Source organism: Schistocerca americana, chromosome 7, assembly GCF_021461395.2.
Source record: "Schistocerca americana isolate TAMUIC-IGC-003095 chromosome 7, iqSchAmer2.1, whole genome shotgun sequence".
Lineage (NCBI taxonomy): Eukaryota > Metazoa > Arthropoda > Insecta > Orthoptera > Acrididae > Schistocerca > Schistocerca americana.
This window is the reverse complement of record NC_060125.1, coordinates 227585263-227608394: the sequence shown is the minus strand read 5'-3', so window position 1 is coordinate 227608394 and position 23132 is coordinate 227585263. Positions and strand designations below refer to the sequence as shown.

At 42.3% G+C, this 23132-nt stretch overlaps 1 protein-coding gene across 1 annotated transcript in view; it reads left to right on the top strand.

Annotated features, from left to right (window-relative positions):
• Positions 1 to 23132, top strand: part of LOC124621879 (von Willebrand factor A domain-containing protein 8) — a 264064-nt gene that overhangs the window by 167216 nt on the left and 73716 nt on the right. The window contains exons 21-23 of the mRNA XM_047147344.1: positions 4789 to 4991; positions 9152 to 9319; positions 10109 to 10248. Of these exons, the coding sequence (XP_047003300.1) occupies positions 4789 to 4991; positions 9152 to 9319; positions 10109 to 10248 (511 nt within the window). The remainder of the gene's footprint in view (positions 1 to 4788; positions 4992 to 9151; positions 9320 to 10108; positions 10249 to 23132) is intronic.

Below are 23132 nucleotides of genomic sequence, written 5' to 3'. Positions count from 1 at the left end.
TTACTTGTAGCACGTTGGTTTTGTGGAAAATAACTGTCATTGGAACCCAGGCAGTGCTTATTTCCCAAAAATTATTTTCATCTTATTTACAGCGTATCCAAGCTGATCTTTTTATACCTTTCATTTGTTTTCAAATGTTTTATCTTTCATTAGTTTCTTCCAGCCGGTGTGGCCGAGCGGTTCTAGACGCTTCAGTCTGGAACTTTGCGACCGCTACGGTCGCAGGTTCGAATCCTGCCTCGGGCATGGATGTGTGTGACGTCCTTAGGTTAGTTAGGTTTAAGTAGTTCTAAGTTCTAGGGAACTGATGATCTCAGATGTTAAGTCCCATAGTGCTCAGAGCCATTTGAACCATTTTTCATTAGTTTCCAAATGTCGGGGCTGATGAAAACTCTTACTTTCAGCATTGTTTCTTATTGATGTGGAAACTTATTTGTCACATACTTGAAACTGTCACTGTCTTCAGGTAAAGCTTTAATAAATTATTTTATAATACTAAATGTTATGTGAAGTGGAGGCAGGAGATTTCACTTGTCCACAAAAGAATCAAATAATATGTTTTCCTTTTTAATGTTACACTTGAATAGATTTTGTAAGTCCACTGCTTGTCTTTTGTATGATTGTCCAATTCACGTAGGATGCTGGACTTCTTGGTACAGCCTCTTTGTAATTAAGCTTATCCAGAATAAATCTTAAAGGATCATACGTCTCTTTCAAATTTACTGAAGATCCAAGAGGTGTGGAAGCACATTTGTTCCCATTGTACCGGACAGCTTTGAGACTTTTTTTGTGAATAATGGATGAAGAATATCCAATCTTGTGCCTCGTGCTGAATTCCCAACTTTAGCATCAGACCAGGGAAACTCAAGCAATATACGAGGTCATCTTCTTTAGAAAAATGAGAAACAAACTCTTTTTCTCTATTTCTGAATCAAGACAGAGAAGTTCCAATGGCCAACTAGCACTTTTACTACAATCTAGAGGATAAAAACTGTTATGTTTTTGGAATGACTAGATAGGGAAAATGATTTTGCCTCACAACATTCCTTGACTCTGTGAAACCAGCAGAACTGTCATGTGTCTCATTCCTTGAAAGTGGAAGCACATCACACATCATTGACTCTCTCTCTCTCTCTCTATCTCTATCTCTATCTATCTATCTATCCATCTATCCATTTAGTCATTTAGTCAATTCTGACTCTTTGTGATCCCATGAACTAAGACACACTAGTTTCTTCTGTCCTGCACTTTCTCTCTCTGACTTTCCAGTTCAGAATCTGTTACTTCTGTGCTGCCATTGGTTCATCTCATCCTTTGCTGCCCTCTTCTTCATGTGTCTTCGATATTACCCAACATTAATGTCTCTTCCATCGAATCATGTTTCCTCATAATCTGTCTGAAGTATGTCAGTGTTTGTTTCAGTTTCAGCCCTTCCAACCAGCAATATGGTGTAATACTGACCTATTCATTCGCTTTGCAATCTGTAGTATTCCAAGAACTTTCCTCCAACACCAAAACTCAAAGGTGTCTATTTTATGCTGTTCAGCCTTTTTTTGGGCCAGGTCTCACATCTATACATCACTAGTGGAAACATAGTAGCCATTACTATTTGGATCTTTGTTTTAAAGTTACGTATCTACTCCTTAAAACATTGTCAAGGTTAGACATTGCCTTTCTGCAAAGTAACAAGTGTCTCTTGATTTTATGGCTGCAGTCACCATCAACAGAAATCTGAGAGCCGAGGCAACTGAATGTAGAAACTACCTCCATTCTTTCTCCTCCTATATGCAATGAAGTGGTAGGTGTAGCTGCCATCATTTTCATTTTCTTGACATTTATTGTTAGAGCGCCTTTGCACTTTCTCCTTTCACTTTCAGTAAGAAGATCTTTAACTCTTCTTCGCTTTCTGCCATTAGTATTATATCACCTGCATATCCAAAATTAGATTATTTTCCAAAGAGTTTTTTCCATAACAGCAAGGTTAGCTATTCATGTCAGTTCCAGAGAGCAGAAATAAAGGCATATGCAATGTATCTTATACACTTCTCATAGTGTAAATCAAGCTTTGGTGATGTTTAACTGAATTTGCTATCTTTGAATCATAATGACTGTGGGATGCTAGGAAAATTGTGAAGCATATACACAGTACTCAATTCCTGTGTTTCAGTTTTGATCTAACTACCTTCTAATAATTATTTTAACTTAGTCTCCCTAAATTTTTGTTGCTTTATATTCTTGTTCTCAGAAAGTAGCAAGGCCACTTGTTCAGAATATGAAGAAAGTAAAGGACAGAAATAGACATGAAAGCTGTCATAGGGAAGAATAGGTTATTCACTTGCTACATTCAACAGATGGAAGCTTCTGTTAGTTCTTACCACACTTTTGTTTTCAGTATCTCCTGTACTCTTTTGTTGGTTCTTTTATGAATGCACTTGTCACCAAATATTATTGCAATTTCCTTTCATCCTTTGTTACTTCCAGAGGAAGAAATCTTGTTCTAAAAAAAATATAATTTTGTATAATTATATTACCCCACCCTGTCAAAGCTGTCACACCTTTGGGTTGCAATATGTCATTTTGATGTACCAAGACAGGCCACACAGAATACACTGTAGTGCAAAACATAAGGACAAAAGAAACTTTCACCAAGTAACATAGCTCAATGAAACTTCAACCATGTATAGAAAACACAGCTACAGTATAGTACGGGAGGTAATAGAAATAAATATGCTATGAGACAAGACAATGATTATACTGAAGTCACCATGATTCCTGATGGTTTGTTGAACTTTACAAAAGGTGGGACATGATTCTTTATATGGTGTGTGGTCATCACTGGTGACAGTCCATGCTGCAACATGCTCCCATGCTAGCCACAGTGTCGTTAAGGAGTTTTAGAGGTAAGGCATTCTATTCCTACACCAGCACAGTTGACTATTACTATATTGTCATTGGTGTGTGTGTGTGTATGTGCTGCCGTATCTCTCTCCAATGCATCCCACATGTGACTGATGGGGTTTAAGTCATGGGAACTGGCAGGCCGAGTATCCTCTTGTTCCGAGAGCTCCTCCACTTGCACTCTTCGATGCGGTTGCACATTGTCAACCAAAAAAATGAATTCAGGGCTGAATGCATCCCTGAAAAGACACACATGAGGAAGGAGTACAGTGTCACAATAATGTTGATTGATGAGTGCACCATGTTCAAAGATTTGGAGGTCAGTGCCCACATGCATTGTAATGCCTCCTCACACAATCACACATGGACCACCAAAATGATCATGCTTAACTGGATGTAACTAAATATGGTTAGAGGTGGGCACATGTAATGCATCCAGAAATGTAGTGTAACATGATCATTTTGTAGGTACAGGTGTTATTATTTGGGCAGCCATAATGTGACATGCGTGTACTGACTTCCAATTCGTCGAACATGGTACACTCATCAGTCAACATTGTTGTGACACTTGCCAATGTGCATGTTTTCAGGGATGCATTTAGTCATGAGTTCCTTTTTAAGGGTGACAGTGCTCAATCACATCAAACAGTACAGGTGGAGGAACTCTTGGAACAAGAGGATATTCAGGGATTGGCCTGGCCTTTCCATTCCCCTGACTTAAATCCCATCGAGAACATATGGGATGCATTAGGGAAATGCACTGCAGCACTTCTGCATGCACCAGTTGCATCTTTCTTTCAGTTACGTTACATATTATACTATAGCACTTCTTTCTATGAGTAGTCCAAATTCCATCATGCTGTGTTGCTTGGCAGTGACACATCATACAAAACTTATTTTGTCCTTAAGTTTTACACACTGTTGTATATCCAGAATGAGTAAGTATTTCGAGATGTGTACCTGAGTCATGTGTTTGCTTATATTTGAAACAGTACGACAGATGTGTGTGGAACCTCTTCTCATGGTCGCAGACAAAAATTGTGGTGTTATTACCTTGTTACAATTTTATCAAGTTCCACACATGTTGTCATCATCGAAATGCATTTTGCAGACCCTTTGCAATACCACAGTAACAAGTTACATAGCTACAGCAAGATTCGGAATCATAATTTTGCAGCAAAAATTTTAAAAATTACTTGCATATATCAGAAAATTTGCCACATTTTCCATTATAACTTAGGGTAAACGAACTCCTGATATATTTACTCATTTGAGATATATTAGAAGTATCCTTTTGAGGTGCCTCACTTTGTAGAATCCGTGAGTTCTTGCTGTAATGAGCTTCCATGAAAGGTTGTAAGCTGAAGAAGGGACATTAGAGATTTAATGCCTTGCTAACATTGACAAAATTAAATGCAGTATGAGATCAACAATGTTTAGGAAGAAGATCATCTGTGACATTTTATAAAGAACATTTATGACATTTGTTTCAATGATTTAGGGAAACAAAGGAGAAACTGTATTGGAATACACAAAATTGTGATATGAACTCCATTATCTTCACTACTGAAAAGTCACTTGGTAACTGGACTCTGAAATTTGATCTTTGACTTTGACAGCTGATGTTTTATAATCAAGACAGTAGGAACATCAGCTAATGGAGAGCTTAAGTAGATCACTGGACATTAAAGCCAGAGATCTAGCTAACAATGTTGTTACAGCTCACACTTTGAAATTGCTTCAGATGTATTTATTATTAATTTCTGCTAAATGTGAATTATTAATACATGTTTGTGGCCATTTTTTTCCTTTTTGGAATGTGTGCCTCTTTTTAATAATAATTAAGTATATTCCATCATTTTTGTAACAAGTATATTATGACATTTTCAGATTCTGAGGACAACATGATGCATGACCATATTCATGCTCTACTGTCGAATCCACTGAGGCTGATGACAATGCAGCCAACAGGCAGCACAATCAGTGAAGTACCCTTGCAAGGTACCATCACACCAGTGAGGGGTGCAAGACCACAGTACACACTTGCTCCCGTGTGCACCACAGGCAACTATGTCCTTGTGCATGAGCAGTCAGTGAGTCATCCTCAATCTCAACTTCTGTAATTTATATCTTTTGTACATGTGGCATTATTGAAGTATTGATGAAACTATTGATTCTATTATACACCTAATTCTTACTAGCAACAAATTCTGTTCCTATATTATCCACTTCTCTAAAGAATATTTGTATCCTATCTGTGCTTTTGTATAATCTGACAGTATTTTGAAAAGTAATGATATCAATATAATAGAGGGAAACATTCCACGTGGGAAAAATATATTTAAAAACAAAGATGATGTGACGTACCATACGAAAGCGCTGGCAGGTCAATAGAAACACACACAGACACATACATACACACAAAATTCAAGCTTTCGCAACAAACTGTTGCCTCATCAGGAAAGAGGGAAGGAGAGGGAAAGACGAAAGGATGTGGGTTTTAAGGGAGAGGGTAAGGAGTCATTCCAATCCCGGGAGCGGAAAGACTTACCTTAGGGGGAAAAAAGGACGGGTATATACTCACACACACACACACACACACACATATCCATCCACACATATACAGACACAAGCAGACATATTTAAAGACAAAGAGTTTGGGCAGAGATGTCAGTCGAGGCGGAAGTCCAGAGGCAAAGATGTTGTTGAATGACAGGTGAGGTATGAGTGGCGGCAACTTGAAATTAGCGGAGATTGAGGCCTGGTGGATAACGGGAAGAGAGGATATATTGAAGAGCAAGTTCCCATCTCTGGAGTTTGGATAGGTTGGTGTTAGTGGGAAGTATCCAGATATATGTCTGCTTGTGTCTGTATATGTGTGGATGGATATGTGTGTGTGTGCGAGTGTATACCCGTCCTTTTTTCCCCCTAAGGTAAGTCTTTCCGCTCCCGGGATTGAGATGACTCCTTACCCTCTCCCTTAAAACCCACTTCCTTTCGTCTTTCCCTCTCCTTCCCTCTTTCCTGATGAGGCAACAGTTTGTTGCGAAAGCTTGAATTTTGTGTGTATGTATGTGTCTGTTTGTGTTTCTTTTGACCTGCCAGCACTTTCGTATGGTAAGTCACATCATCTTTGTTTTTAAAAGTATTTTGAAAAGGATAGATTGCTATCCTCACACACACGTGACCACTGTCTCTGGCTGCCAGTGCCAAACTGCGAGCAACTGCACATGATGGGAGAAGCAGTCTGGTCGGTGCGGGTAAGGAGGAGGCTGAGGGGAGGGGCAGGGGGGGGGGGGGGGGGGGGGAGGGGAGCAGCGTATGGGTGGTGGACAGTAAAGCACCATTTTGTGGGAACATATAGGGATAAGGTGGAGAGGGGGTAGGGAAGCCAGATGCACTCAGAAGGTTAGACATAGCGTGGGATGGGGCAGAAAAGAAGAAAAGTATACAGGCTGTAGATGTGCTTGTGGAATAGAAGGGTGTAGAGTGGGACTGGGAAGGGATAGGCAGGTGAAAGACAATGACTAACAAAGATTGAGGCCAGGAGAGTTACAGGAAAGTAGGATAAATTCCAGCAAGAGTTCCCACCTGCGAAATTCAGGATGTGAAGCAATAATTAAAATGAAGAACGTTGTGATGGGCAACATGCTCAGCAACTGAGTGGCGCAACTGTTTCTTGGCCATAGTTTGTTGGTGTCCATTCATGCAAACAGACAGCTTGTTGGTTGTATTGCCCACGTAAAACAAAGCACAGTGGTTGCAGCTTAGCTTGTAGATCACGTGTCTGGTTCCACAGGTAGCCCTGCCTATGATAGGATAAATGATGCTTGTGACTGGACTTGCATAAGTGGTGGTGGGAGCATGTATGGGACAGGTCTTGCATCTAGGTCTATTACAGGGATATGAGTCATTAGGCAGTGGGCAGTAATGTGATGTTCACTTATGGTTATCTTATAGCCTCTCCAAGGAATCGGGCATTTTAAAAGCATCATCACAATAAATATTTTCACTTATGAAATTCATCATAAATAATTCATCACAATTTGAGAAGAATAGTGATACCAATACCTACAACACTAGAGGGAAAACAACTTTCATTACCCATTATTAAAGCTGTCAGTGGCTCAGAAAGGCATTCAATATGCAGCAGTAAAAATTTTTGATTGTTTGCTCAATGTCATAAATGTTGGAAAGATAGCAAATCAAGTTTTAAAGCTCATCTAAAATCATTTCTCCTGTAGTGGCATGAGGAGGACTAAAAAATAATGTGTTCATTAATGTTAACACTAAACATGTATACGTATCATGTAAACTGACTTATTCCACATCATTATCACAAAAGAATTGTCCAAATTATCAGTTGAACATATAACTAACCAACTAACTAACTACATATCTCAGAACTGAAACACTTTACATAATACCCTACACTGCTGTCAATTGGAGACTATTGGTATTTTATTTTATTTGCTTGTATTGTTTCTCAAAATGATGTAGCTAGATTCAGTGAATTTGAAAGACAAAGAACGTTTATATAGAAAGATCCCTAAAGTGATATTACACTGTCCAATCTCATCAATGTGACCATCTATTAAAAGCCTGAATAACGACCTTGTGCAGTGTGAACCACTGCAAGATGTGCAGAAAGAGAGTCAGTGAGGTTCTGGAGGGTACTGGCAGGATTTCTGTGCTAGGTTTCTCGGTTGAGGTTCCATGGCATGATCGAGGTGGCCCCACAAATTCTCAGTTGGGTTTAAATCCAGGGAGTTCGGTGGCCAAGGGAGTGTGATAATATCATTCGGGTGCTCTTCGAATCATGTACGTACACTGTGAGCTGTGTGACACATTGCATTGTCCCCCTGGTAGATGCCATGATGCAAAAGAACAGACTGCATGTAGGGGTTGACATGGTCTCTAAGGACAGATGCAGACTTGTGTTGATCCATTGTACCTTTCAAAATGACAAGATCGCCCTTCCGACAATTGTTGCAAGGGGTTTGTTTTCAGATATTTCACACCAACATCTGAAAAGGCCACCTGTTGCCTCTCAGTTGATGTCCAGTTGCAGCCTTCATCACCAATAAACAGCAGTCATCATTGGTGCAAGAACCAGGCACCTGCTGCATAGGCCATATGCAGCAACATTCGCTAAACAGTCATTAAGAAGGCACTGTTGATAGCCCCTTGGTTCATCGGGATGGTCTGTTGCTCAACAGTTGCTCATCTATTTGTCCATACACATTTCCACCATGCGGGTTCACCCCTGTTGTCTATGACCCATGGTGTACCACAGTTGCCTTGGTGCCGGCTTTGGATAGCACCAGTTTGCCGTGCATAGTATACTTTAACCACAGAGTTATGCAAACAGTTTACAAACTTAATTGTTTTGGAAAGACTTCCACCATTGGCCCGAAAGCCAATGATCGAGCTCTTTTAGGCATCAGATAAATCACCCCATTTCCGCATTATGACAATGACTGCACCGTTTTTCACATCCCCCCGACACACTGTATATACCCTCCAGTGCTAGTACTGCTGCCCCTGCACCCATGAAGGTTTATTGCTTTTTGATGCTGAACATAGATGGTGGTCACATCAATGTGACCAAACTGTGTATTTTTATAGTGTACAATTAATCTAAGCATGGGACATCCCTGGCTTCACTGTGATCTTCCCTGACCTTACTGGGAGGTTATGCCGTGTGTGTTGCTTAGAGGTGTGCTGGAGTTGTGATGTAGCAATGCTAAGCACACTTCTATGATTGAAAGTCTCTAAGGTGCGAACACATTGTAAACTACACTATGAAAAAAAACACGGCATGATTTGATAGAGAAATGACCAGAAATTGATTGAGGAGGTTGCCAGATTTTGTGACACCTGCAAAGGACAACAGTTTTTTAAGCACATTAATAATACTATCATTTAAGGAATCAACATTAAGGAAATGTTACATAAATTTTAAGAAATTACTTGAAACGTCATTCAGATAATGTAATTTTTTAATATTGTATCATATTTTACACTGTCAGTCACTGACAAATGCTGCAGCCTGAATGGGAAGTTTAGTGTCAGTCACCAATGAGTGACATGGCACCTAATGTATTAATGTACATGACCATATTGACTGTACATTAACTAAAGTCATATGTATTTGAAATACTCAGAACAGCATTAAATAATAGTGATAGTTAAATGTTAATAGTGGGAAAGTTTAATTGATTCCATAGTGAGAATAATGTACTGTTTCCAGTCAAATGGCTTAGTGCTGGTAGACTGGTCTGCGGGTGAGATCCACAAAGTGCCACTTTCCGGCAGCCCAGGTGACCGAGGTGGTGCTGGAGGCTTCTTTGGTCTTGCATCTTCGAGTGTGGGCAATTGGAAGATGCTCCCAGCTCTGCTTCATGACATGCACACTGCTGTAAGTTCTTAGTGGTGTGCTAATTCTTGCTTTAATAAATGTGTGGAGATTCTCCTGACCAAGTTTTCTGTAGAATTAATTTTTTTATTATCATATTGTAAACTGTGTATTACATGCCATAGGAATTACAGCACTTTCAAAAACTTTTAACGTGAAATTAGTAAAAGACCTGAAAAATTCTGCTTAAAATTTTCCACAAGCTACAGTGCAGATGATAAAATCTGAAGACTTTAATGATTCTTTATGTAATTAAGTTAAAACAGAACATTTCTGTCATGAATACTTTGAATTTCAGTAGCTAATAATTATTCCAAACTAACAGAACCTTCATCACTCTTTAAACTAAGATATTTGTGCATAAATACAGGAATAGGTGAATAACACAGATTTATTCTTTGAAAACAACAGCACAAATTCCAAGGAAAAACCTCAAAATCACAACCATGAGAATCCAGATGCTACATTAATGACAGGAATCAGCTATTTTCTTGTTTATCTTATCCTACACATGGCCAGGCAGTAATTGAAGTAGAGCTCTTCTAAGCTAGTAAGGGTTCTGTTCCCTTATCCATTAAAGTGAAAAAATGCTTTTAGTTACATGAAACCTTTGCAGTTTGTTTTTACCTAATGGGGAACCAATGTTTAATCACTTTATTTATAAATCATTTATCATAACATTGATCATTGGTCTTAAATTGAGAGCTAAATCTCCAAAACTTCTTTGTGACTTTTTTGAGCATATGCTGCTTTCTGTATCTCCTGACATTGAAATGCAAATCTTTCTTTCAGGTGTTCTATGAGGAAGGAGGAGAAAGAGCAGAGGTTGTGAATTTTCAGACGTTCATGAGATACAACATCACATTTCCTATGAATGTCATTTCTATACATATACCTTCACCTAACCATTGGCTTATAGAATGTGAAGACAGGTATGCATCACTGTAATTTATAACAGTAATGAAAGTTCCTGGATGGAAAAATATGTAAAATCCGGGAAAGGCAAATGTAAAATCCGGTAAAGGCAAATGTAAAATCTGGGAAAGGCAACCAGTGCATGGCTCACAGATACACATAATAGGAAACAGTTAACACTAGCTTTCAACCTCTTGAAAACACTTAAAACTAGCTTTCAAGCTCTTGCGCTTTTTCTAGTAGGAGTAACACACATACACAAGTGCGCGCGCGCGCACACACACACACACACACACACACACACACACACACACACACACACACACAAATGAACATGCTTGCAGTAGCAGCGAGACTGCAAGCACGTACTATAAGGTGTCTGCATGGTTGTGTGCATGTGTGACTGTGGTACTGCTACTAGAAAAGAACAAGAGCTCAAAAGCTAGTGTCAGCTGTTTTGTATTATGTGCTCCTGTGTGCCACACACCAACTCTTATAATTAACTGGTTGCCTTTCCTTATTTCACTGTAATTTGTGTTGCTTTACATATTTAAATTCTTAGGAGGATATACTGTGCTGGCTAAGACATTAAAGCACAAGATATTATATTCATGTGAAATCTGATTAATTTTTATGAAACTCCAAGTGTATGTGTTTGTGAGTGTGGCTGTGACTGTGACTTTTTGTTTCTTTTTTTAATGCATGAACTGAAAATATGCTAAAAGAAAACTGAAAACAATATCTCATGCTGATAGATTTGATATGATTTAAAGAAGACATTCCATACTTATTTAAGCATTTAGTGACCAGATATTCTATTTATACCCTATTGTAAAAAGGATAGTTGCTACTCACCATATAGCAGAGATGATGAGTCACAGGTTGTTGTTGTTGTTGTTGTGGTCTTCAGTCCTGAGACTGGTTTGGTGCTGCTCTCCATGCTACCCTATCCTGTGCAAGTTTCTTCATCTCCCAGTACGCACTGCAACCTACATCGTTCTGAATCTGCTTAGTGTATTCATCTCTTGGTCTCCCTCTACGATTTTTACCCTCCACGCTGCCCTCCAATGCTAAATTTGTGATCCCTTCATGCCTCAGAACATGTCCTACCAACCAGTCCCTTCATCTCCTCAAGTTGTGCCACAAACTCCTCTTCCCCCCAATTCAATTCAATACCTCCTCATTAGTTATGTGATCTACCCATCTAATCTTCAGCATTCTTCTGTAGCATCACATTTCGAAAGCTTCTATTCTCTTCCTGTCCAAACTATTTATCGTCCATGTTTCACTTCCATACATGGCTACACTCCATACAAATACTTTCAGAAACGACTTCCTGGCACTTAAATCTGTACTCGATGTTAACAAATTTCTCTTCGTCAGAAACGCTTTCCTTGCCATTGCCAGTCTACATTTTATATCCTCTCTACTTCGACCATCATCAGTTATTTTGCTCACCAAATAGCAAAACTCCTTTACTACTTTAAGTGTCTCATTTCCTAATCTAATTCCCGCAGCATCACCCGACTTAATTCAACTACATTACATAATCCTCATTTTGCTTTTGTTGATGTTCATCTTATATCCTCCTTTCAAGACAATGTCCATTCCGTTCAACTGCTCTTCCAAGCCCTTTGCTGTCTCTGACAGAATTACAATGTCATCGGCGAACCTCAAAGTTTTTATTTCTTCTCCATGGATTTTATTACCTACTCTGAATTTTTCTTTTGTTTCCTTTACTGCTTGCTCAATATACAGATTGAATAACATTGGGGAGAGGCTACAACCCTGTCTCACTCCCTTCCCAACCACTGCTTCCCTTTCATGCCCCTCGACTCTTATAACTGCCATCTGGTTTCTGTACAAATTGTAAATAGCCTTTCGCTCCCTGTATTTTACCCCTGCCACCTTCAGAATTTGGAAGAGAGTATTCCAGTCAACATTGTCAAAAGCTTTCTCTAAGTCTACAAATGCTAGAAACGTAGGTTTGCCTTTCCTTAATCTTTCTTCTAAGATAAGTCATAAGGTCAGTATTGCCTCACGTGTTCCAATATTTCTACGGAATCCAAACTGATCTTCCCCGATGTCGGCTTCTACCAGTTTTTCCATTCGTCTGTAAAGAATTCGTGTTAGTATTTTGCAGCTGTGACATATTAAACTGATAGTTCGGTAATTTTCACATCTGTCAACACCTGCTTTCTTTGGGATTGGAATTATTATATTCTACTTGAAGTCTGAGGGTACTTCGCCTGTCTCATACATCTTCCTACCAGATGGTGGAGTTTGGTCAGGACTGGCTCTCCCAAGGCTGTCAGTAGTTCTAATGGTATGTTGTCTACTCCCGGGACCTTGTTTCGACTCAGGTCTTTCAGTGCTCTGTCAAACTCTTCACGCAGTATCGTATCTCCCATTTCATCTTCATCTACATTCTCTTCCATTTCTATAATGTTGTCCTCAAGTACATTGTCCTTGTATAGACCCTCTATATACTCCTTCCATCTTTCTGCTTTCCCTTCTTTGGCTAGAAGTGGGTTTCCATCTGAGCTCTTGATATTCATGCAAGTGGTTCTCCTTTCTCCAAAGGTCTCTTTAATTTTCCTGTAGGCAGTATCTATCTTACCCCTAATGAGATAGGCCTCTACATCCTTACATTTGTCCTCTAGCCATCCCTGCTTAGCCATTTTGCACTTCCTGTCGATCTCATTTTTGAGACGTTTGTATTCCTTTTTGCCTGCTTCATATACTGCATTTTTATAATTTCTCCTTCCATCAATTAAATTTGTCCGCCCCTGGTAGCTGAGTGGTCAGCGTGACAGACTGTCAATCCTAAGGGCCCGGGTTCGATTCCCGGCTGGGTCGGAGATTTTCTCCGCTCAGGGACTGGGTGTTGTGTTGTCCTAATCATCATCATTTCATCCCCATCGACGCGCAAGTCGCCGAAGTGGCGTCAAATCGAAAGACTTTCACCAGGCGAACGGTCTACCTGACGGGAGGCCGTAGTCACACGACATTTCATTTCAATTAAATTCGATATTTCTTCTGTTACCCAAGGATTTCTACTAGCCCTTGTCTTTTTACCTATTTGATGCTCTGCTGCCTTCACTACTTCATCCCTCAGAGCTACGCATTCTTCTTCTACTGTACTTCTTTCCCCCACTGCTGTCAATTGTTCCCTTATGCTCTCCCTAAAACTCTGTACAACCTCTGGTTTAGTCAGTTTATCCAGGTCCCATCTCCTTAAATTCCCACCTTTTTGCAGTTTCTTCAATTTTAATCTGCAGTTCATAACCAAAAGATTGTGGTCAGAGTCCACATCTGCTCCTGGAAATGTCTTACAATTTAAAACCTGGTTCCTAAACCTCTGTCTTACTATTGTATAATCTATCTGATACCTTTTAGTATATCCAGGATTCTTCCACGTATGTAACCTCCTTTTATGATTCTTGAACCAAGTGTTAGCTATGATTAAGTTGTGCTCTGTGCAAAATTCTACCAGACGGCTTCCTCTTTCATTTCTTAGCCCCAATCCATATTCACCTACTATGTTTCCTTCTCTCCCTTTTCCTACACTCGAGTTCCAGTCACCCATGACTATTAAATTTTTGTCTCCCTTCACTATCTGAATAATTTCTTTTATCTCATAATACATTTCATCAATTTCTTCATCATCTGCAGAGCTAGTTGGCATATAAACTTGTACTACTGTAGTAGGCGTGGGCTTCGTGTCTATCTTGGCCACAATAATGCGTTCACTATGCTGTTTCTAGTAGCTTACCCGCATGTCTACTTTTTTATTCATTATTAAACCTACTCCTGCATTACCTCTATTTGATTTTGTATTTATAACCCTGTATTCACCTGACCAAAAGTCTTGTTCCTCCTGCCACTGAACTTCACTAATTCCCACTGTATCTAACTTTAACCTATCCATTTCCCTTTTTTAAATTTTCTAACCTACTTGCTCGATTAAGGGATCTGACATTCCACGCTCTGATCCGTAGAACGCATTTTCTTTCTCCTGATAACAACATCCTCTTGAGTAGTCCCCGCCCGGAGATCCGAATGGGGGACTATTTTACCTCTGGAATATTTTACCCAAGAGGACGCCATCATCATTTAACCATAAAGTGAAGCTGCATGCCCTCGGGAAAAATTAAGGCTGTAGTTTCCCCTTGCTTTCAGCCGTTTGCAGTACCAGCACAGCAAGGCTGTTTTGGTTAGTGTTACAAGGCCAGATCAGTCAATCATCCAGACTGTTGCCCCTGCAACTACTGAAAAGGCTGCTGCCCCTCTTCAGGAACCACACGTTTGTCTGGCCTCTCAACAGATACTCCTCCATTGTGGTTGCACCTACGGTATGGCCATCTGTATCGCTGAGGCACACAAGCCTCCCCACCAACGGCAAGGTCCATGGTTCATTGGGGGGGAGGGGGGGGGGGGGGGAGTCACAGGTAGGCACAACAAAAAGACTGTTGAAAAGTGAGCTTCAGCTGCCAGAGGCTGTGGCCAAGTGCCTACGAGTTGTGTGTGTGTGCGTGCGCGCGCGCGCACGTGTGTGTGTGTGTGTGTGTGTGTGTTTTTTGATGAAGGCTTAGCTGGCCTCTAGCTAATCCTATATGCGACTCAGCTTCTCTGCTACATGGTGAGTGGCAACTACATTTCCATAATGTTGCTATTTATACCCTAGATATACAAGATGTTTTCAAAACTCTTTTCCATATTTGGAGAGGTAATAATATGGATCAAAACAAGAAAAAAAATGTCCAATAAACATGGGCTCTGAAATGCATACTTTTAGAGCTTCAGGGGCCACTCAAAAATATGGGAACACTGCAAGAAATGCATCCTTGTACATAAATGCACGTGCTTCCCAAGCCTGCAGGGTGTGCTGTTTTGTTTGACCAAGAACAGCACTTGTAAAATGTCCTCAGTGCTTTGCAAGTGTCAGTCAGTAGGAGAACAGTATCCTGTATAGTTGTGAGTGGATTATGTCTGAGCTAGATGAATTCAAACATGGGAAAATTGTTGACGTTCATATGGTGGATGCTTCTGCAACCAAGGTAGCCAAAGTGTTTGGTGTTTCATGAGGCACCATATTGAAGATTTGTACTGCATACAGGGAAAGCAGAAAAACATCATCCTGTAAGTCACAACGTAGATGAAAGTCTGTGTTGAGTGATCGTGATGGATAATCATTGAAAAGAATTGTGACAAAAAATAACAGGATGTCAACTCAAAAAAGTCACTACAGAACTGAATGTCCTTGTGAGCAATGGGGATGAATTGTCGTATCTCTCCTGGCCAACTGTCCCCATATCACAAAATTATTGAGTCTTTGTGGTCTACTACGGAGAGATGCATTCGCGATCGCTAACTACCTCCATCATCGTTACCAGAACTTGCCACAATTTTGCTGGAAGAATGGTACAAGATTACCTTAAAAGCCATATGGGACTTGCATTTATCCTTCTAAGATGACCAGAAAGTTTTTGGATACCAACGGTTTTCCTACACCGTATTAGGTATGGTAATGTGTTATGTTTTTAGTGTTTCCATATTTTGTCCACACCTCTATAAGTATTTGTTTATCTTCACTGCTGTCAAAAACATCTCTTCTACTGCAACTCTTGTTATTATGAATGACCTACAGAAAGCAGTAAACAAATGAGAAAGCATTATTCTGTTATTCTTAAAAAGCAGAACTTCTAATGTAATCTGCTAGGTATCACATACATCCTATAGTTGTGTGTCATCAATAAAAGTAGTGTTCGATGTAGTGTCCGTTCGTAGTACGTCATGCTTCTGTCCAGTGTCTTAGGGAATCACACTCTCTCTGAAAAATCCATGTTGGTCACAGATGCACTGACAGGTGTTCTTGTAGTGTTTTCACAATATTAATGGGGAATACATATATCAAAGATTCCAAGAGTCCCTACAAGCAAAACTCCAAGAGATTAAGATCAGTGGAATGAGTTTGCCAAGGTATTGGACCTCCCAAACCAGCCCTTTCACAGAAATATTGAAACACAAACTGGTTCCATTAGTTCAAACGTATGCGCTGCACTTACCCAGAACTGTAACCACACTAGCAGATGTTTATTGCATGCTGTATCAGTGTATCCTCATTTGTGTACTGCATTCTGTAGGTCATTTGTAATAGCAAAGAGCTTGTAGTAAAAGAGATGTGTTCCACAACAGTTACTGTTGATTAACAAGTGCTCATACTCTTAAGGTATGCATTTTAAAGCCCATGTTTAGTGGACTTTTTGTCTGGTTTTGGTCCTTACTACCACCTCTCGAAATATGGAAAACTTTATTTTTAACACCTTGTATATTGTGACAGGAATGTGTTGTTTTCATCTGTTAGCACTGAGTCAGTTCCAGTTTTCACTAAGAGTTAGCACCACAGAAGATTTAGCAGCCATTGCTTATAATTCTCCCTGTAATGCCAACGTGTGTACTGATGTCTCAGCATCAGGGGTCAGGAAGAATATTAAGAAAGTGACAGTTACAATGAAACATTAGTTATCATGCAAGCAGACTCTGCATCTAAAGGTGATGAGACTATGAAGGAGTAAAACTAATATCATCCACTTCAGTTATCATAACCCAGTTATCATGTTATCTTAAGCAATTTTTGTCTTATTTTATTTCATTTCTTCCCTACATCTGTAATGTAAACTGAGATTGAGATCTTTGGATTTTCCAAACAACAAGTGGATGGTTATTTTTTAATTAACTTCAACATTCAATTTTGAATAATACTTCCATATATTCTCAACTTCATGGTCCAATAACTTAGGAAATTATATAACTGCATGCCCTTGCATTCTGCATACTCAACCACAACTTTTTCCTTTGCATGTCATGCTACAGCTATGATTCAAATATCTTCTGCCAAAACTCTCAATACAATGAAAATCAAAGATACAAGTTAAATATGAAAGTAGATGAATATGATTTTTGTGAGTTAGCGAATAATAATAATAATTTTGTTTTAAGTATATCATAAAATTATTGCAATCACTTACTTGTAAGAAAATTAGTTTTGTAAAATGAAATAATTATTTTGAAACCTTGTAGATATAATAAGCAAATAAAAATTACTAAGTCTGGTTTTGGAAGCTACAGGATGTCACTCTTAATCATTATTCACACAAATTGTACTTTAAAAATAAATCTATGATGATTTATCTGGATTTTTACATATGAATATGATAAATGAAACTGGTCAATATCATGCCATGACATAAAATGAAGAGACCGATATCTACTAAAATAAACTCTTATACCTTTAATATACTGCAGCATACATTTGCAACTGTTCTTTGCAAACTGTCTTGCTGTGTGTAGCAAAGGGTGACTACATAGAACTACCATCCTCCAACCTCAGTTGCAGCCCCTGTTTCCCCTCCCCCTCTCCTGCCCACTCCACCTCCCCCCCCCTCTCTCTTCCTCCCCCCCAGCCCCCCTTTTCTCCTTCTCTTCCCCTCTTCCATAGTCAGTTAAGTTATCCTTCCACAGTATATTTCTGGTTGCGCAACATCTGACTGATTTGTCCTCAGTTAACCATGAATGGCAGACAGTGGTGGGTTTTCGTTAATCTAGGATGAGGGTGAAAATGAGAACAGGCTGTGCAGACTGCTCCCTTATTCCTTAGCAGTAGTTATGAGGTGCTGTCCAGTGTTAATGGTACAACTGAGTCAGTGTGGGATACCTCATCTGCTGGGCTAATGGCCTCAGGGAAATAGGAGGTAGGTTGGGAAAGAAGCCCATTGTCCACTCAGTATGTTTGGTGGGAGCTCTCATCCAACAACTGAACGCTTTGCTGACAGCCATTGAATGCACTGGAAGCAACCAGATGCAAATCATAGATCATGTTGGCATAAATGACACTTTGGTTCTGTGACCATCCTCAGTTCCTTCTGGTGATTAGCTGCATTGGTGAAGGTAGCTAGCACTGCCTGTAGGCTGCAAGCAGGGTTCACTATTTGCAGCATCATACCCAGAGTTAATTTTGCTCCTTTGCTTTGAAGCCAATTGAAAGTTTTAAATCATAGGCTCATATGATTCTGAGATAATCTCAGATGTGAATTTCTCAATCTCTGCCTATCAGGTGGTGAATTGTAGGGTCCCCTCCTTAAGTCAGGCATGCACTACACAAAGGAAGTGGCTAGTCATATAGTTACAGTACAAGGGGTAGATACATGGCTTCTCATTTACTATCTGTTACAATTTGCAGAATAATCACAGAAGGTGCTATATGAAGAAAAGCGTATGGTGTGATTCCTTTTAATTAAATTGCAGTCAGCTCAAGATGGATAACCTATAGTAACAGATCCAAACAGCAAAAAGATCCAAAATTTTCAAATTAGTTAGCATAGAGGAGAGCATCAGTGGTCATAGGACTGTGAGAGCAGCAATGGTTGTGGGCGTTGCAAGGAAGTCAGCTGCTGCGGAAGATGGCCACGCAAACAAACATATTATGGCTTTTCTTTGTTTTTAGTTAGAGGAACCATTCCTTAGGATTGATGATGAGTTTCCGCCACAATCAAAGATAGAACAGCACATTACCCCCAGAGAACTTTCTTCCTTGTAGATCAGAAAGAGAAAAGTGTAGTAGCCACCAGAAAGATCACGGGAGGCGCACATTGGCACGGCGCTTCACAGACCGCAAGTAGAGTCCCGTCCACCAGAGGGCACGCGAGAATTCGGACGCGACCTGTGCCGGCAGGACAACAACAACAACAACAACAACTCCGGCAGCACGGGCCGTGCCCAGTCAGTGAACATCGGGCAGGCCTAGGACACAGTCCCGGTCTACGCTAAGTGAAACGTGAACAGTGTTACAACACAATTGGCGACGAGTAGGGTCGTTCTTTCGTGTGTTGCGTCATTGTTCCGGTTTCGCAGCTTCTCCACGGCATGGAGGATTTGGTGCAAATTTTGGTTGCGCAGCAGACGGAACTCATGGCCACCATGAAACAAGTGCTTCCGGCGTTGCTCTCCACGCCGTCTGCTCCGGCGCCGTTCCCTCCTCCCTTTCCCCCATATGACGAGACGGCGGAGGATTGGGACACATATGAACATCGCCTTCGGCAGCATTTCCAGGTGTTTCATGTTGCCGATGCGGAGGTATGTCGTGCTCTCTTCTTGTCTTGGATATCTCCCTCGCTGTATCATGTTTTGCGGCAGCTAGCGCCTTTGCAGGAACCCTCGTCCTTGTCTTTTGACGCATTGTGTTCATTGCTGTCTTCATATTATCGCTGCCGCACGCATGTTGTGGCGGCTAGGGTTGAGTTCTATCAATGCAAGAAACAGCCCCATCAGTCTTACCGGGCGTGGGCCACTACCCTGCACGGTCTCAGTCGCAAGTGTCATTTTGTCACGGAGCAGTCGCAAGAGTCGTACGCCCACATTATGGTACGCGACGTCATTGTTCGTTCGGCCCCTGATAGGGAGGTCCGGCAACGGGCCCTGCAGTTAGAAAACCCTTCCCTCGAGGAAGTCCTGTCCATTGCTCAATCGTATGAAGTCTCTCACGCAGCAGGTCTACAGCTGGAAGCGTGGTGCGACGTCGCGGAGGTTCAGGGCGGCGTGGCCACGTCCACTGTGTCAGGGGTGGACGACGTGCGAGCGGTACAATCCAGCCGTTACGGCCGCTCCCGCACGGCGCGTAAACAGAATTCCGGCCACCGGCCCCTGTTGCCGTCCTGTGTGTCGTGCTATATACATCATGATCGGTCAGAGTGCCCCCAGTGTTGGGCCGTTTGTCGCCAATGTAATAGAAAAGGTCACATTGCTAAAGTTTGCCGCTCAGCCTCAAAAGAATCGAAGGAAGCAGGTACAGAGGACATGGACGTTGTCATTCAGGAAGTGTCATCGGGCCAGGCTCCCGACGCATCGGCACGCAACTCTTTATCGAGGTGTCGGTTCAGTCGCGCCGGTTACAACTGCAAGTCGATACGGGCGCGGCAGTTTCATTGTTGAATGCACAAACTTATTCCGACCTTGGATCACCCCTGTTGGCGCCAGTTTTCCGGCGTCTACGCGGTTATGGTAAACAGTTCATTCCCCTACTGGGTCAATTCACTACCGACGTGACTTACAAATCAGTCACTCGGCCTATTACTTTTATTATTGTCAGTGATGCGAGCTCAGCTAACCTTTTTGGCCTGGATGCCTTTCAAGCTTTCGGTTTTTCTATCGCTGACACCATACAGTTGGTCTCCGAAGACATTCCCTATCAATCATTGGAATCTTTGATCTCCGACTTTCCAGATATTTTTGAGGAGGGCCTGGGGCGTGTTTCAGATTTTGAAGCTCACTTAACGTTGAAGGCGTCAGCTCGCCCGCATTTTCTACGCGGGAGGCAGATCCTCTTGGCTCTCCGCCCTGAGGTAAAGGAAGAGCTAGACCGGCTGACAGCCCTAGGGGTTGTTCTTCCCATTTCTTCCAGTGAGTGGGCTTCACCCCTCGTTATTATAAAGAAGCCCTCGGGAAAATTATGTCTTTGTGGCGATTTCAAGGCCACCATTAATTCCCAATTGGTGGTGGACACCTATCCTTTGCCTCGTGCTGATGAATTGTTCTCCTCCGTGGCGGGAGGCCATTATTTTTCGAAAATCGATCTGTCGGAGGCTTATCATCAGATACCACTGGATGAGGACTCCAAACGGTTGGCGGTAGTCAACACCCTGTTTGGCCTTTACCAATACCAGCGGTTGGCCGTTGGAATATCCAGTGCCCCGGCGATATTCCAGCGTTATCTTGAGCATGTCACGTCGACAATTCCTCATTGTATTAATTACCTGGATGACATAATTGTCACAGGCCACAGCACGAAGGAACACTTGCACAACCTTCGCACCCTCTTTCTCAAATTCAGGTCTGTGGGCTTGTGTTGCAACCTGCATAAGTCAACCTTCTTTCAATCATCCATTGAGTATGTGGGCTACACCATCTCTCGGCACAGTATCCAGCCACTAGGCAGTTTGGTCCAAGGTATCATCAACCTTCCTCGGCCCGCTTCGCTGAAAGAGTTACAAGCTTTTTTAGGCAAGATAGCCTATTACCACCGGTTCATTCTCAGGGCTTCCAACATAGCCCGCCCCCTGTACTGCCTTCTGCGCAAGGGTGTTCCTTTTGATTGGTCGCCTGCACACGAGTGAGCGTTCACCTCGTTGAAGGGCCTCCTCACGTCAGCTCCTTGTTTGGCTACTTTTGATCCCCATAAGCCGTTCGTCCTGGCTACAGATGCTTCGCAGTATGGGGTGGGGGCGGTCCTGGCCCGTCGCAACCCAGATGGTTCCGAGCAACCACTGGCGTTTGCGTCTAAAACGCTTAGTCCCGCGCAGGCCCATTACTCCCAGGTGGAAAAAGAGGCTTTGGCCATTGTCTACGCTGTCACCAAGTTTCACCCTTTCTTGTATGGCACGAAGTTTCAGTTAATCACTGACCATAAGCCGTTAATATCGTTATTTGGCCCCGCCTCTCAGATTCCGGATAGGGCGGCCCACAGACTACAGCGCTGGGCCTTGTTCCTCTCTAAGTACCATTATGACATACATTTTCGCCCTACCGGACAGCATGCCAACGCCGACGCTCTTTCCCGTCTTCCGGTGGGCCCGGATCCTACGTTTGATCGAGAGGAGATTATGTGTTTTCATTTGGATGAGGCGTCCCGCCAAGCGGTTGATGGCTTCCCGATCACTAGTTCTCGAGTCGCCAGGGAAACGGCAGCTGACCCGGTTCTCCGGCAAGTAGTTCGCCTCATTCAGCAGGGGTGGTCATCCCGCCCTCCGGGCCGGGCCTCGGACCCTCTTCGTACTTATTTTCTTCTACGGGACCGCCTCTCGGTCTTGGAAGGCATTCTCCTTCTGGCTACCGATGATACAGCTCCTCGCGTGGTTGTTCCTGCAAGTTTACGACGGGAGGTCCTCATGTTATTACATGCGGGGCACTGGGGTGTTTCCCGTACTAAAACCTTGGCTCGCAGACATGTGTACTGGCCCGGTATTGACAGAGAAATTGAGCATTTGGTGGCCGCCTGTTCCCAGTGTGCGAGCCAACAAGCATCTCCCAGGGCAGCGTTCTTTTCATGGCCGCCGGCAACCCAAGCGTGGGAACGTGTTCACATCGATTTTGCGGGCCCGTTTCTCAACGATTTTTGGCTCATTGTCATTGATGCTTATTCTCGATTCCCATATGTGGTTCGCTGCTCCTCAACCACTTCAGAAGTTGCAATCCAGGCACTAGCGAAAACTGTTTTCTGTGGAAGGTCTGCCAATCACCCTGGTCTCGGACAATGGACCGCAGTTTATTTCGCAGACCTTCCAGGATTTTTGTAGGCGCTTCGGTATTCGGCACGTTTGCTCTCCCCCCTTCCATCCGCAATCGAATGGGGAAGCCGAGCGCATGGTGCGCATATTTAAGACGCAGATGAAAAATTATGTGCACGAATTTCCTGCGGAGGAAGCATTGACGTTTTTCCTGACGGCATACTGGACCACACCAATGGGAGAACGCAGCCCCGCAGAGCTCCTCCATGGGCGTCAACCTAGGACTCTGCTGCACCTCCTCCGGCCTGGTCCTCGCCAGTTTTCACAAAACGGAGTACCTGGCTTTCCACTGGGTATGTCGGTCTGGGCCCGTGGGTTTGGTCGCAATCCACGTTGGATACCTGCGGTGGTCCTGTGCCGAAATGGCCGCCGGCTCTATACCTTGCAGGCGGGGGACCGGGTGGTACGTCGTCACCAAAATCAGCTACGTCCACGTTCGGGCACCCACCCTCCGCCCTCTAGGACACCGGCGTCCCCATTGCCGGCACCTGTGTTGGTTTCACAGGGGACGTTGCCTCCTCTCCCCGCTGTGCCTCTGCCGCACTGCAATGGTTCTCAGC